The sequence below is a fragment of the Sus scrofa genome, chromosome 7 (genome assembly GCF_054392235.1).
Source record: "Sus scrofa isolate SSC_HxYL_T2T_F1_AM1 chromosome 7, Sscrofa_HxYL_maternal_Yorkshire_Landrace_v2.0, whole genome shotgun sequence".
NCBI lineage: Eukaryota > Metazoa > Chordata > Mammalia > Artiodactyla > Suidae > Sus > Sus scrofa.
This window is the reverse complement of record NC_139389.1, coordinates 25,223,121-25,236,020: the sequence shown is the minus strand read 5'-3', so window position 1 is coordinate 25,236,020 and position 12,900 is coordinate 25,223,121. Positions and strand designations below refer to the sequence as shown.

General features: G+C 37.0%; 1 protein-coding gene and 1 long non-coding RNA gene across 2 annotated transcripts in view; one reads left to right on the top strand and one right to left on the bottom strand.

Annotated features, from left to right (window-relative positions):
- The first annotated feature begins 3,469 nt into the window (after positions 1–3,469).
- Positions 3,470–4,411, top strand: LOC100155349 (olfactory receptor 12D1-like). The gene has a single exon (XM_084970506.1). It carries the CDS (start codon positions 3,470–3,472, stop codon positions 4,409–4,411), a length of 942 nt encoding a protein of 313 aa, XP_084826632.1.
- A 4,469-nt stretch (positions 4,412–8,880) lies between these two features.
- LOC146401405 (uncharacterized) overlaps positions 8,881–12,900 on the bottom strand; it is a 117,129-nt gene continuing 113,109 nt past the window's right edge. Inside the window, exon 3 of the long non-coding RNA XR_014811481.1 lies at positions 8,881–10,153. This is a non-coding gene — a long non-coding RNA (uncharacterized LOC146401405). The remainder of the gene's footprint in view (positions 10,154–12,900) is intronic.

Below are 12,900 nucleotides of genomic sequence, written 5' to 3'. Positions count from 1 at the left end.
ATTGCTGTGGATGCTCTAGTGGATGGCACTGGGCCTCAGGCTGGCTGGCTGAGAGACCCAATCAGGACTTCTGTAAACACTCTAGTGGGTGAGGATGGCCCTGGCCCCAGTGGCTGAGAGGTTAGGCCACACCTACTATGAATGTGTTAATGTGTGAGACCATGACCTGGCCTCACTGGCTGCAAGGCTAGCTTAACATCTGCAGGCTTACTAGAGTGCAGAGCTAAAGCAGAGTGGACTGGAACATACAGTGGAGACAAAATTGAGCCAGTGGGGAAGAGGGAGATTGTGGGCAACACCTCTGCTCAGTTCTGTCTCCTCTGTGTGTTCCAGTTCACCCTCTTTTATATGTACAGATGTGTGGAATTCTCTGACCTCCTGGTGTGTTTGGCAGAGGCACCTTTGTTGAGTGGTGGATGTTTTGCTGGTTATAGATTGAAAGGGAGGGACAAAAAGAATGTCTCATTCTGTGGTGATGCCGATATAACTCCCATTCATTAGTTATTAGCAATTTTCTTTCCACCATATACATTGCATAAAAGGGTATTTTCCAATGTAATTTCCAAGATGAGAAAGTGAACTTATACCTCTATCCTAGGAAATGAAAAGACATTTGAATAGACAGTAAAATTAGGCAAGCAAAACACTGTTGCTATGCATGGTTCTGAAAGCAGGGCCAAAGACAGTAAAGACAGAAAACAGAAAAAAATGAAAAAGTAAAATCAAACTCCATAGGAATTCCCCAAGTCTACCTCATCATGTTGTATGTGTGAAAACAAAACATTGCTTCTTCTTACAACAATTCTCAGCACCCCAGAGACACTCTCCCTCAAGATTTTTTTGGTTTTTTTGTCCAGGGGTAGGTGAAGTATAAAAAGGCAGGCAAATTTTCAGAAAGGGAGGAAAAGACTTTTGTAAATAAAGACCTTATACTGCAATCCCAACATGAATTCCACTTTCAAATTTTCAAATTTTTTTCTACTGTTTATAATCACTAGGAGTGTCAACCTGAAAAGCGTTCTTACTACCTATGTCTGAACACTCAATCAGGTAAGAAAATAAAATAGAATACAGGCTGGGAGATCGCCCATATTTTTCTTTCTGTTAGTGACTGATCTGTCTGTTTGCCAGGATTAAAATTAAATGCCAAGTTCGAGTTGATTTCCTATCTTACAATAGACTGCTCATTTCATTTGTGGATTATGAAAGCACTTTACCTCCCACATTTTTATTGCTACATCACACTCCTCATTCAACATGCTTGCTTCTCTAGATGTTCTTCAGAGTGAGTCTTTAATGTCTAAATATTGATATTTCATCAAAAGAAACATTTGGGATAGAGGAATCTGATTGCTGACTTTCTTTAAAAGTTAAGAAAGGTTTGCGTGTATGTGTGTTTTGTTTTGTTTTACTCCAAATAAGTTTTTGATATTGTTTTGTGGGTCAGAAAACCAAAACGATATTTGGCATATCATTTTTGTTTTAAATGATAGTGGTAAATTTATTTAAATACACAAAATATACATGACTATCCAAAAAAGCTACCCTGAATTATTTGAAACAGCCCTTTATGGGGGTGTAGTAGAGGTTAGATAATTTTCTCAAAATTTCTTCCATCTATAAAGCCTCAAATCCCACAGTTTCTTTCAAAGCGTTCCCAGTTCATTCACTTTTTTTACTCAAGTCACATCAAATTTTTTTCCTCTGCCCTCAGTGATTTCTCAAAATTGAATTATTCCTTCTTTATAGGAAGCTCTATAACATCAGCATCTCTGTTCAAATTTGCTTATAGTTGTTATTCTTTCCTCAGTCCCTATCACATCTGTAAGTTTCCCACATACTCTTGCTACTTCCCTTCCAATACAAAAGAGCTAATTCATTGCATAGGCAAATAAAAGGAACAAATAGGATGCTATTGCATGTACTTATGTCTGCTTTTGTCAAAGTACCTGAAAAAAGAAAAAAAAAAAAGCCAGGTATCTTGCAAATAATGAAAAAAGATTCAAAAGCTTTCTTACTTTTTTTTTTTTTTTTTGGTATTTTGTCTTTTTGAGGGCTGCAGCCACAGTATATGAAGGTTCCCAGGCTAGGGGTCTAATGGGAGCTGTAGTCACTGGCCTACACCAGAGCCACAGCAACACCAGATCCGAACCGCGTCTGTGACTTACCACAGCTCACGGCAACACTGGGGATCCTTAACCCACTGAGTGAGGCTTGGGATCAAACCTGCAACCTCATAGTTCCTAGTCAGATTTGTTTCCTCTGTTCCATGATGGGAACTCCCTTTCTTACATTTTAATAAATAATGAAAATTTAGTCAAATATCAAACTTGACTAACTTGCAATTAATTACTAAAGAGTCTTAGCATTCACTGAAGAAAAGACTCATTTCAGTTTTGCAAATGAGATGAAAATTAATGCATTCCTTTAGTAGAAAGCAAGAATTTTATTTGATAGAAAGGTCAAAAGAGAGAACACAATTTTCAAATAAAAGAAGACAGACATTTGGGACAACTTCGGAGAGAGCTGATATAAGCAGATAGACTTATGGGATCATAAAAGACAGCCTAACTGCCAGCGACACATTCATGGAGCTAAAAGTCAAGGTGAATTTCCCTTGAGGTAGAATATTCCTTAATATTTAAAGTGCCAGTTTATTGAAGGCAAAATAAAAACAGAACTTAGGAAACAAATCATAAGTAAGATCATTTTAAGGGTACTGAAGAAGCCATACATCTCTCAAAGAGAAGCCATTATAAGGCAAAATAAGGAAATGTTGAGCCCATCTGAGGAAGAAATTTTTTCTTACCCAGGGATTCGGCAATCTAGGAAAAGAAAGGAGTCCCATGGCAACTATAGAATAGAAGCACAATAATATTTGACATCAAAGTAGTCATTTAGAGTTCCTATTTTGAAAAAACATAAGGCTCAGAGCATGGGCAAAAACTAAGCTCATCATCACATATAGCTCTTCATCAAATATACCCAGGCTAATGTATGATAAAGTGATTTTATTTCTTACCCTAGTAAGGAGTGTGGGTCAGTAAGAGAAGCAGAATGAGAACACCACTAGCTCCAGTTACATTCTAAGATAAGAGGAGGAAACGTTATTACTACTGTTTTAAAGAGTATATGCTTTTTTTTTAAGGACTTTATAGTTGTAATGGGTTCATCCCTGTCTAATTTTCTAAAGTTAAAATCCTTAGATGGCTTATTAGGTCTAGAGATAGCAATTCAGTGGAATACCTAAAAAGCTACCTCCTGTTAGAGTTCTTACACTCCATTAGTGATATATATCTTCAACATTCAACAGTCTAATGGCCCAAATGCTATACCACTTCTGAGGTTGGGATTATCCAGAACAGTACTACTATTATTGAAAACATTTTGTCTTGGAAAGAAATCCTGGGATGGAAGGACTGGTTCTCAATATGGACAGTATTCCACATATTATTTTGTCTTTTAAGTGATGCCCAATCAAACATCAGTCACTGAATTTCTTCTCCTTGGAGTGACAGACATCCAAGAACTGCAGCCTTTGCTCTTCGTGCTTTTCCTCACAATTTACTTGGTCATCATGGCTGGGAATGGAGCCATCCTGATGGTTGTCATCTCTGAGCCAAGACTCCATTCTCCTATGTATTTCTTCCTGGGAAACCTGTCCTGTCTAGATATCTGCTACTCCACAGTGACACTGCCAAAGATGCTGGGGAACTTCCTCTCCTCACACAAAGCAATTTCTTTCTGGGGATGCATAAGCCAGCTTCACTTCTTCCACTTCCTCGGCAGCACAGAGGCCCTGTTGTTGGCCATGATGGCTTTTGACCGCTTCGTGGCTATCTGCAAACCACTTCGTTACACTCTTATCATGAATCCTCGGGTCTGTACTCAAATGGCTGTCACTGTCTGGATCATCGGTTTTCTCTATGCCCTTCTGCACTCCGTAATGACCTCTCACTTAAACTTCTGTGGTTCCAACCACATCCATCACTTCTTCTGTGATATTAAGCCTTTGCTGGAGTTAGCCTGTGGGAACATTGAGCTTAACCAGTGGCTGCTCAACACTGTCACAGGGACCATTGCCATGGGTCCATTCTTTCTAACACTTCTCTCCTATGGCTACATTATCACCCATCTTTCCTTCAAGACCCATTCCTGCAGCATGCTTCATAAAGCACTGTCCACTTGTGCCTCCCACTTCATGGTAGTTGTTCTTTTCTTTGCTCCCGTTGTTTTCACGTATATTCGTCCTACCTCAGGTAGCTCCATGGACCAGGACAGGATCATTGCCATTATGTACAGTGTGGTCACTCCTGTACTAAATCCACTCATCTATACTTTGAGGAACAAGCAAGTAAAAGGAGCCTTAAGGAGGGTGATCAGAAGGAGGCTCTGGCTTGAAGGAGTCTAGAGAAGTCTTCTGAGGCATAAAAAAAGGCAATGAAAAAGTTGATATGTGAAATTATACTGCTTCTCAAATCATTTGCCATGTATATAACAGAGGGTACTGGATAAAAAAATAAATGGGTAAGTCTAGTCAAGTTGTATTAAATAATGCGTTCTTAGGTAGTAGAAAGGGAAGTTGAACAAATGAAACACCAGCCATGGAACTCTAATACTGAATTTGTTTGTGAGGTGTCAGGTGAATAAACTGATTTGTTATATATTCTAAAGTGTTCATTTCTAAATTTACACATAGAAATATATGCCTATGTTTCCCATGAAGTGTATGATGGATAATTTTTAAATCTGTTTATTTGTATGATCCTTCCAAGTTGGTAATTTTAGTAATATTTTTAAGGATTTTAATTTAGGACCATAATTACTCAATTAAAAAAATTAACATTGACCTATATCTTTAATGGGAATTTTTAAGACATACCTCATGACTTCATGTGATCCAAGTGAGGAGGAAAAAAAGTAATTAAGGAAAATGACATTGTAATCATAAATTAACAGAATCATTATTTTAAAGTAATTAATTAATTAATTTACAGAAATAATATAACCAGTGGTTCATCTAAAGAGTTCTGGAACCATCGTTTTCAGAGACGTTTTAGAAATCCAGTGGTCCAGCTGTCAAGGATTATTGTAAAATGTTATTAAAAGCGAAGACAGGATTAAATAACATTTCAAGAATATCTTCTATACTATTTGTGGTTTATTTTTTTTCTCAGCTTCTGGTCATGGAAAGAGTTGACTTACAGAATTTTTTCTATTTTTTTGTTTGGTTTTCTTATTCTAACCTTATTTCAAGACTCTAAATTAGTACTTTTATTTTACAGTTCTGTAGAAAAAAAAACTAGGTAAAAATTGACTTGTTAAAGGTTATTGTTCATAGAGGAAGAAAAAAGAACCAGGATGTTTGGACTCCTGCATTCTAATTTATGCATATTCCCATGTGATATTAACTGTACACAAAGAACCTGATAAACCATGTAAGAAAAATGGAATGAAACAAGAAAGAAAATAATGAAAAAAATCACACAAGTAATGTCAAATAAGATATCTTTACCTTCTCTAGTACCTAAATAAAAGAATAAATTTTAAAACTTCAAGAAAAAGGGTAATTTGTATATAATAAATATCCTTTCTGTCTTCCATATTAGATAACTGTGGATGCCAATACCAGATTCCAGGCTAATTCCTAGAGTTAATTTCCACATAGACTAACTTGCAATGTCCTGAGTCTGTTAAGGGAAGAAACAGAATAAATGCAAACTTATATGTATCAGCTAGCACATACCAGCAGGAGTAACATTGGAACTTGATTTTGAGAGTGCTTAGGAGACTGGGACATAAAATTGGATGTTATGTTAGAATCCCTTACCTCGAGGACATTGGATTCTTAGGCAAGGACTCAAGGGATGTGGCCCTTAGAAACTTAGACGAGTCCATGATGATGAGCGTGGAAATGCCTGAATTGCCTTTGCAGACAGTAGGAGAAGGATAAAAGAGATTCAGGAAAATGGAGTGAACATATCCTGTGAGGTGAAAAAATACACTGGAATCTTAAGTACCACGAGAGCATAGAAGAGATATGACATTTGCCAAGGTCAACAGGAATGTTCTGGTTTAAGAGTACCAGAATTACCAAGAAGTTCAGTGGTGACTCTCCACTGTAGACTGGAGATGATGATTGGAAAGATAATTACAGACTTGGATCATTAAGAGTGATGGGGAAAAGGGATCTTAAGCAATAGAAGACAAATAGAAGAACTGAACCACCAGAAATGAGACAGTTAAAATTTCCATAACCAACAGTGAGGTCAGAGGGACAGCCAAGAAGCCTTGACCCACAGAGAGTTTTGGAGATGGTTAAGACAATATACTATCTCTAGGGGCAAAATTAAAGGACAGTCAACAAGGATACTGCTTAAACTCTACAGTTAAAAGGCAAGAGTGGAGAAGCAGGACACTGAGTGATCTTCCCCAGCAAGAGGTCACAATTACCTGTGCCGTTTCTTGACCTCAGTGCCTGAAAACATAGTCACGGCCTTGGAGAAGAAGTGGCCTGCAACACCATGGCAAATATTTACTGAAAAGATACCCCTGTTCTTCTGCAAAAGGAACTACTCCATTTATGCTCCCTTTAAGTGTACACTGAGAAAAGAAAAATACCACAATATTTCAAGGACTATTCGACACTTGATCTGAGTTGGTATCAACATGCCAAGAACCAAAGCATCCTCATGGCCCACCTGTTAGAGTGGGCATAAGGAGATCGAGTAATAAATGGAGTCAGGTTAAATCCTTATTTACAGTGTATCACCTAGTACTGCAGACACATGCAATAGTCATTCCCCAGCAATTAGGTGTAAAATTGGGATTGAATTCCTTTTTCCTTCATCATGGGAAAAAAAAAGCTCCTTCATCGTGTCCTTGGTCAGTAGAAAATGAGTTATAATACTAGAGACGGCCCATTGGAGGCCTTTGAATAGGTCTTCTGGCTGGAATATTAAACCCAAAACAGTATCACATTATGAGTGGGACAGCCAAGATGAATGCCCCCTTTAAATGTCTAATGACAAAGATCACTTGAGTAGATCAGAAGAATCTTGGATAATGACTAATCTAACTACTGATTTATCTCATAATATTTATCCATGCTGCATTTTTTCTGATATTTTCTAATATCTACTGTGCTTTCACTTTTGTTTCTATGCAATTCTTTTTTTTTTTTTTTTTTTTTTTTGGTCTTTTTGCCATTTCTAGGGCCACTCCTGCGGCATATGGAGGTTCCCAGGCTAGGGGTCGAATTGGAGCTGTAGCCGCCGGCCTACGCCAGAGCCACAGCAACGCAGGATCCGAGCCACGTCTGCAACCTACATCACAGCTCACGGCAACGCCAGATCGTTAACCCACTGAGCAAGGGCAGGGACCGAACCTGCAACCTCATGGTTCCTAGTTGGATTCATTAACCACTGCGCCACGATGGGAACTCCTGTTTCTGTGCAATTCTGTTGTAGCTTGAGTAATCAAAATGTCCTGGCAATGTTATTTATTTCCACTTGACTATTCCACAGATTTGTAGACTACAAAATCTATATGACTGTAACAACAGATGAATGAAAATGTTTGATAAATTTCAATTATTTTTATGATAATAACTCTCAGGACACTAGTAATATGAGGAACACAAATAAATTTAATAAAAGACATCTGTAAAACTTACTAAAATGTTGTCTATCAAAACTACAGCCAATGTCATGTGCTGTGAGGAACTTTAGAAATACCCCTTCAAGATTTGAAAGAAAAATAAATGTTTTCCACTATCACATTTCTGCTACTATAATTGAAGTTCTCAGCCAATATAATTAAATAGAAACTAAACAGTAGATAAAAGAAGAGGAAAGCAAGAGGCAAAAATTCTAAAAATGAAGAGTACATTTTTATCTATATTTTTAAAACCTTGTAGATTTACCCGAATGAGTTGAAAACTTCCATTCATACAAAAACCTGCACATGGATGTTTATAGCAGCTTTACTGATAAAGGCCAAATTTTTTTATTTTAATGATTTTTATTTTTCCATTATAGTTTACAGTGTTCTGTCAATTTTCTACTGTACAGCAAAGTGACTCAGTCACACAAATATGTATATTTACACACTCCTTTTCTCACATTATCCTCCATCATGCTCCATCATAAGTGACTAGATATAGTTCACAGTGCTATACAACAGGATCTCATTGCTTTTCATTCCAAAGGCAATAGTTTGCATCTATTAACCCCAGATTCCCAGTCCATCCCATTCCCTCCCCCTCCCCCTTGGCAACCACAAGTTTTTTCTCCAAATCCATTAGTTTATTTTCTGTGGAAAGGTTCGTTTGTGCTGTATATTAGATTCCAGATATGTGATGTCATATGGTATTTGTCTTTCTCTTTCTGACTTACTTCACCTAGTATGAGAGTCTCCTGTTCCATCCATGTTGCTACAAATGGCATTGTTTTGATCTTCTTTATGGCTGAAATGTATTCCATTGTGTATATATACCACGTTTTCTTAATCCAAGCATCTGTGGGTGGACATTTAGGTTGCTTCCATGTCTTGGCTACTGTGAATAGTGCTGCAATGAACATATGGGTGCATGTGTCTTTTTCATGAAAGGTTTTGTTCAAGGAAAGTTGAACAAAAGTCAGATGGCTGGGACATAAGGTAGTTCTGTACTTAGTTTTCTGAAGTACCTCCATGCTGCTTTCCATTTTGGTTAAACCAATTTATATTCCCTCCAACAGTGCAGGAGGGTTCCCTTTCTCCACACCCCCTCCAGCATTTGTTGTTTATGGACTTATTAACGATGGTCATTTTGACAGGTGTGAGATGGTACCGCACAGTACCAGTGATTTGCATCTCTCTAATAATCAGTGATGTTGAACATTTTTTCTCTTTTTTTTTTTTTTTTTTGTCTTTTGTCTTTTTGTTGTTGTTGTTGCTACTTCTTGGGCCGCTCCCATGGCATATGGAAGTTCCCAGGCTAGGGGTCGAATCGGAGCTGTAGCCACCGGCCTATGCCAGAGCCACAGCAACGTGGGATCCGAGCTGCGTCTGCAACCTACACCACAGCTCAAGGCAACGCTGGATCGTTAACCCACTGAGCAAGGGCAGGAACCGAACCTGCAACCTCATGGTTCCTAGTCGGATTCGTTAACAACTGCGCCACGATGGGAACTCCTGAACATTTTTTCATGTGCTTGTTGGCCATCTGCATATCTTCTTTGGAAAAATGTATATTCAGGTTTTATGCCCATTTTTAAATTGGGTTGTTGTGCTTTTGCTCTTGAGTTATATAAGTTGTTTGTATATTTTAGAGATTAAGGCCTTGTCAGGTGCATCATTTGAAACTATTTTCTCCCATTCTGTAAGCTGTCTTTTTGTTTTCTTTTGGTTTCCTTTGCTGTGCAAAAGCTTGTCAGTTTGATTAGGTCCCATTGGTTTATTTTTGCTTTTACTTCTGTTGCTTTGGGAGACTGACCTGAGAAAATATTCATGATGTTGAGGTCAGATAACATTTTGCCTATGTTCTCTTCTAGGAGTCTGATGGTGTCTTGTCTTATATTTAAGTCTTTCTGTCATTTGGAGCTTATTTTTGTGCATGGTGTGAGGGTGTGTTCTAGTTTCATTGCTTTGCATGCAGCTGTCCAGGTTTCCCAGCACCAGTTGCTGAAAACACTGTCTTTTTCCCATTTTATATTCTTGCCTCCTTTGTCAAAGATTAATTGGCCAAAGCTGTGTGGGTTTATTTCTGGGTCCTCTACTCTGTTGCATTGGTCTGTATGTCTGATTTGGTACCAGTATCACACTCTCTTGATGACTGTGGCAGCTTTGTAATATTGCCTGAAGTCTGGGAGAGTTATGCCTCCTGCTTGGTTTTTGTTCCTCAGGATTGCTTTGGCAATTCTGGGTGTTTTGTGGTTCCATATAAATTTTTGGATTGTTTTGTCTAGTTCTGTGAAAAATGTCATGGGTAATTTGATAGCGATTGCATTGAATCTGTAGATTGCTTTGGGTGGTATGGCCATTTTTAAGATATTAAGTTGTCCAACCCAGAAGCATGGAATAACTTTCCATTTCTTTGAATACTCTTTCATTTCCTTGATTACTCTATAGTTCTTAGCATATAAGTCTTTCATCTTCTTGCTCAGGTTGATTCCTAGGTAAAAAAAGACAAAAATGCAGCTTAAAGGAATATTGTCAAATGAAAGAAGCCAGCGTTGGAAGGGCTGCATGCTATATGACTCCAAGAATATGGCATTCTGGGAAAGGAATAACTGAAGCCAGTAAAAAGATCAGAGGTTGCCAAAGGTTTGAAGAGAGGGAGAGATAAAGACGTCATGCATAGGGGATTTTTAGGGCAGTAACAAGTATTCTGTACAATACAGTAATGGTGGATACATGACATTATACATTTGTCAAAATGTATAGAATGAACAGCATAAAGAGTGAAACATAATTAGAATCTTAAGTAACGCTGCCTCATACAAGACCAACATATACAAATCAATCATTCATCTATAGCTGCAAGAATTACATAGAAAATTTAATCGGATATAAGATACAATGAGAATAAAAACAAATTCACTTTTAAAAATGAAAATGTGCAAAAAATTTTAAAATTATATCCAGATTTAAATTAAAACTGAATTGAAATATGAATACATCACACGTATAGATGATATTAAGCATTATAAAATTGTAATCTAAATATACACCAAAATGAATTTAATATACTTTAAAGAAATTCCAAGAGAATTTGTGACGAATTCAACAACCTGATTCTAAAGTTTATACTGAAGAATAAATGTTCATAAATAGATAACTTTGTAGAAGAATTTTATCGATTGGACTTGATCTACAAAATAATACAACAGGAAGTTCTAATGTGGTGTAGCAGCTTAAGCATCTGGCATTGCTACAGCACTGGCACAGGTCACAACTGCAGCGTGGTGTCTATCCCCAGCCTGAGAACTTACACATGCCAAGGGTGCAGCCAAAAGATTAGTAAAAATAGAAAACAGTACAACCACATGAACCCACATTAATAAAAAGTTATCAATTACTAGTGTAAGAAGAGGTAAATAAATCCATATACCCTAACTGGTTTGAGAAGTCAACACACGAGGAGAGAGTACATGCAGGTAGGGCAGTTGCCCCATTGAGTTTTCACACAAGAGCCAACATCAATTGCTCATCAGGCAATGATAACCACTGCTGAAATCCGCCTGTAACTGAATAAGTGACCTCAAGCAAAAACTGCTCATCCACACATACTAGAGAGAAAATAATAAATTGTTGTTTTAAGTCACTGAGTTAGTTTGCTCTGCAGTGATGTACAAACAGAAGATGTTCACTAAGTGTTCCATCCTGGATGCACTGTGTAAGAGTTCAAAATTCCTGCCGAGATTATTTGATCACTAAAGCTCTTGTATTACTTAAATTCTTAGGAGAAAAAGAAATCCTCTGTGTCTGTCACGAGAGGAAAAAAATATGGTAGAGCTTAATTAAATTCAATTTTACAGATAATTAAGAAGATCTATTATAGATAAGGCACAGTGCCAGATGGTGGTTGTAACAAAAAGATGAACTAAATAAGTCATTGTTTCAAAGAAATAACATTCTAATAAAAACCATTAAAATAGCTGAGAAAAGCATAAATATCAATAGATTATTGCCAATTACTTTGACTTTACAGTGATACACAAAGCGAACATGATTCCCTTGAATAAGCATTTACTTGGCAATGAACAAACTGAAAAATAGATTTAACCCTTAATGTTGGGTTTTCCAGAATATAAGTCACAAGTTGCAATGTGTTTCAACAGTTTAATCCCATGGACACAAATAAACAGAAATTCCAGATAACTAGGTGTGATCATTAAATTAAATCAACAGAAAAATACTCCACATGAAAACTCTATGTAATTGCAAGTTTTGGCCCCAGGGTATTTTCAAGGAGCCCCAAATACCCAGAGCATTCGAGGATCTCTCCACTCATGACACAGGAGCCATGCAGAGGAGCATAAACTCTAATAATGAGAATGGAAATCCTTATTTTTCCTCTCCACAGACAATGCTTTACTGAAAGTGGCTGAATTACCTTCTGCTAAGCAGTAACTGAGAAATTTTCCCTAAGTTTAGAAAGGAAGTTCCTGGATTTGCTCTGGTGAGTTTTCATGGTGTCTAAAAGAGATGTTTATACTGAAAAATAGAAAGTCAATGAATAATAGGATTTGAGTGGGTGGGATAAAACCAGTCTTTGTTATTTATTTCATAAAAGCGAAAGTTACAAAGTTATCAACTGTGAATTTTTTTAATAAAAATTGCAAATCCAGGGAGAGATTTAAATTGTTTGTTTCAGAAACATATTGTGCAGTGTAATTCCCATTTTCTCAGCGATTCCTCCCTTTTTCATCTAGCAATGAAATCTGGGATAAATGAACCACAGGAGGAAATAACCTGATATCCTTCTATTCTTTTATATATATTTGTATATATACATATATATATAAAATGATTTTCATCTTTTCCCATTATAGCTGGTTTACAGTGGTCTGTCAGTTTTCCACTATACAGCATGGTGACCCAGTTATACACACATGAATACTTTTTTTGGAGTAGATTAGCAATGAGATATTCTTCTATTCTTATTATTTATTGACCTTAATGGTGACTTAGAAGAGATGTGAGATCCTACCTATATCAGAGATATTGGTCTAACAGTAGAGAAAAATGAGAAAACTAAGGATGTATCAAAATATTATAATGTCAGCAAAACAATCACATTTTCCATGTTCACAAAATAAGGACCAATAAAGATCCCAAAGAGAAAGACTATAAGGACACAAAGATTATGAGAAGCATGGGAGCATATGCCTCCTGTCACAACCAGTCATCCAGGTT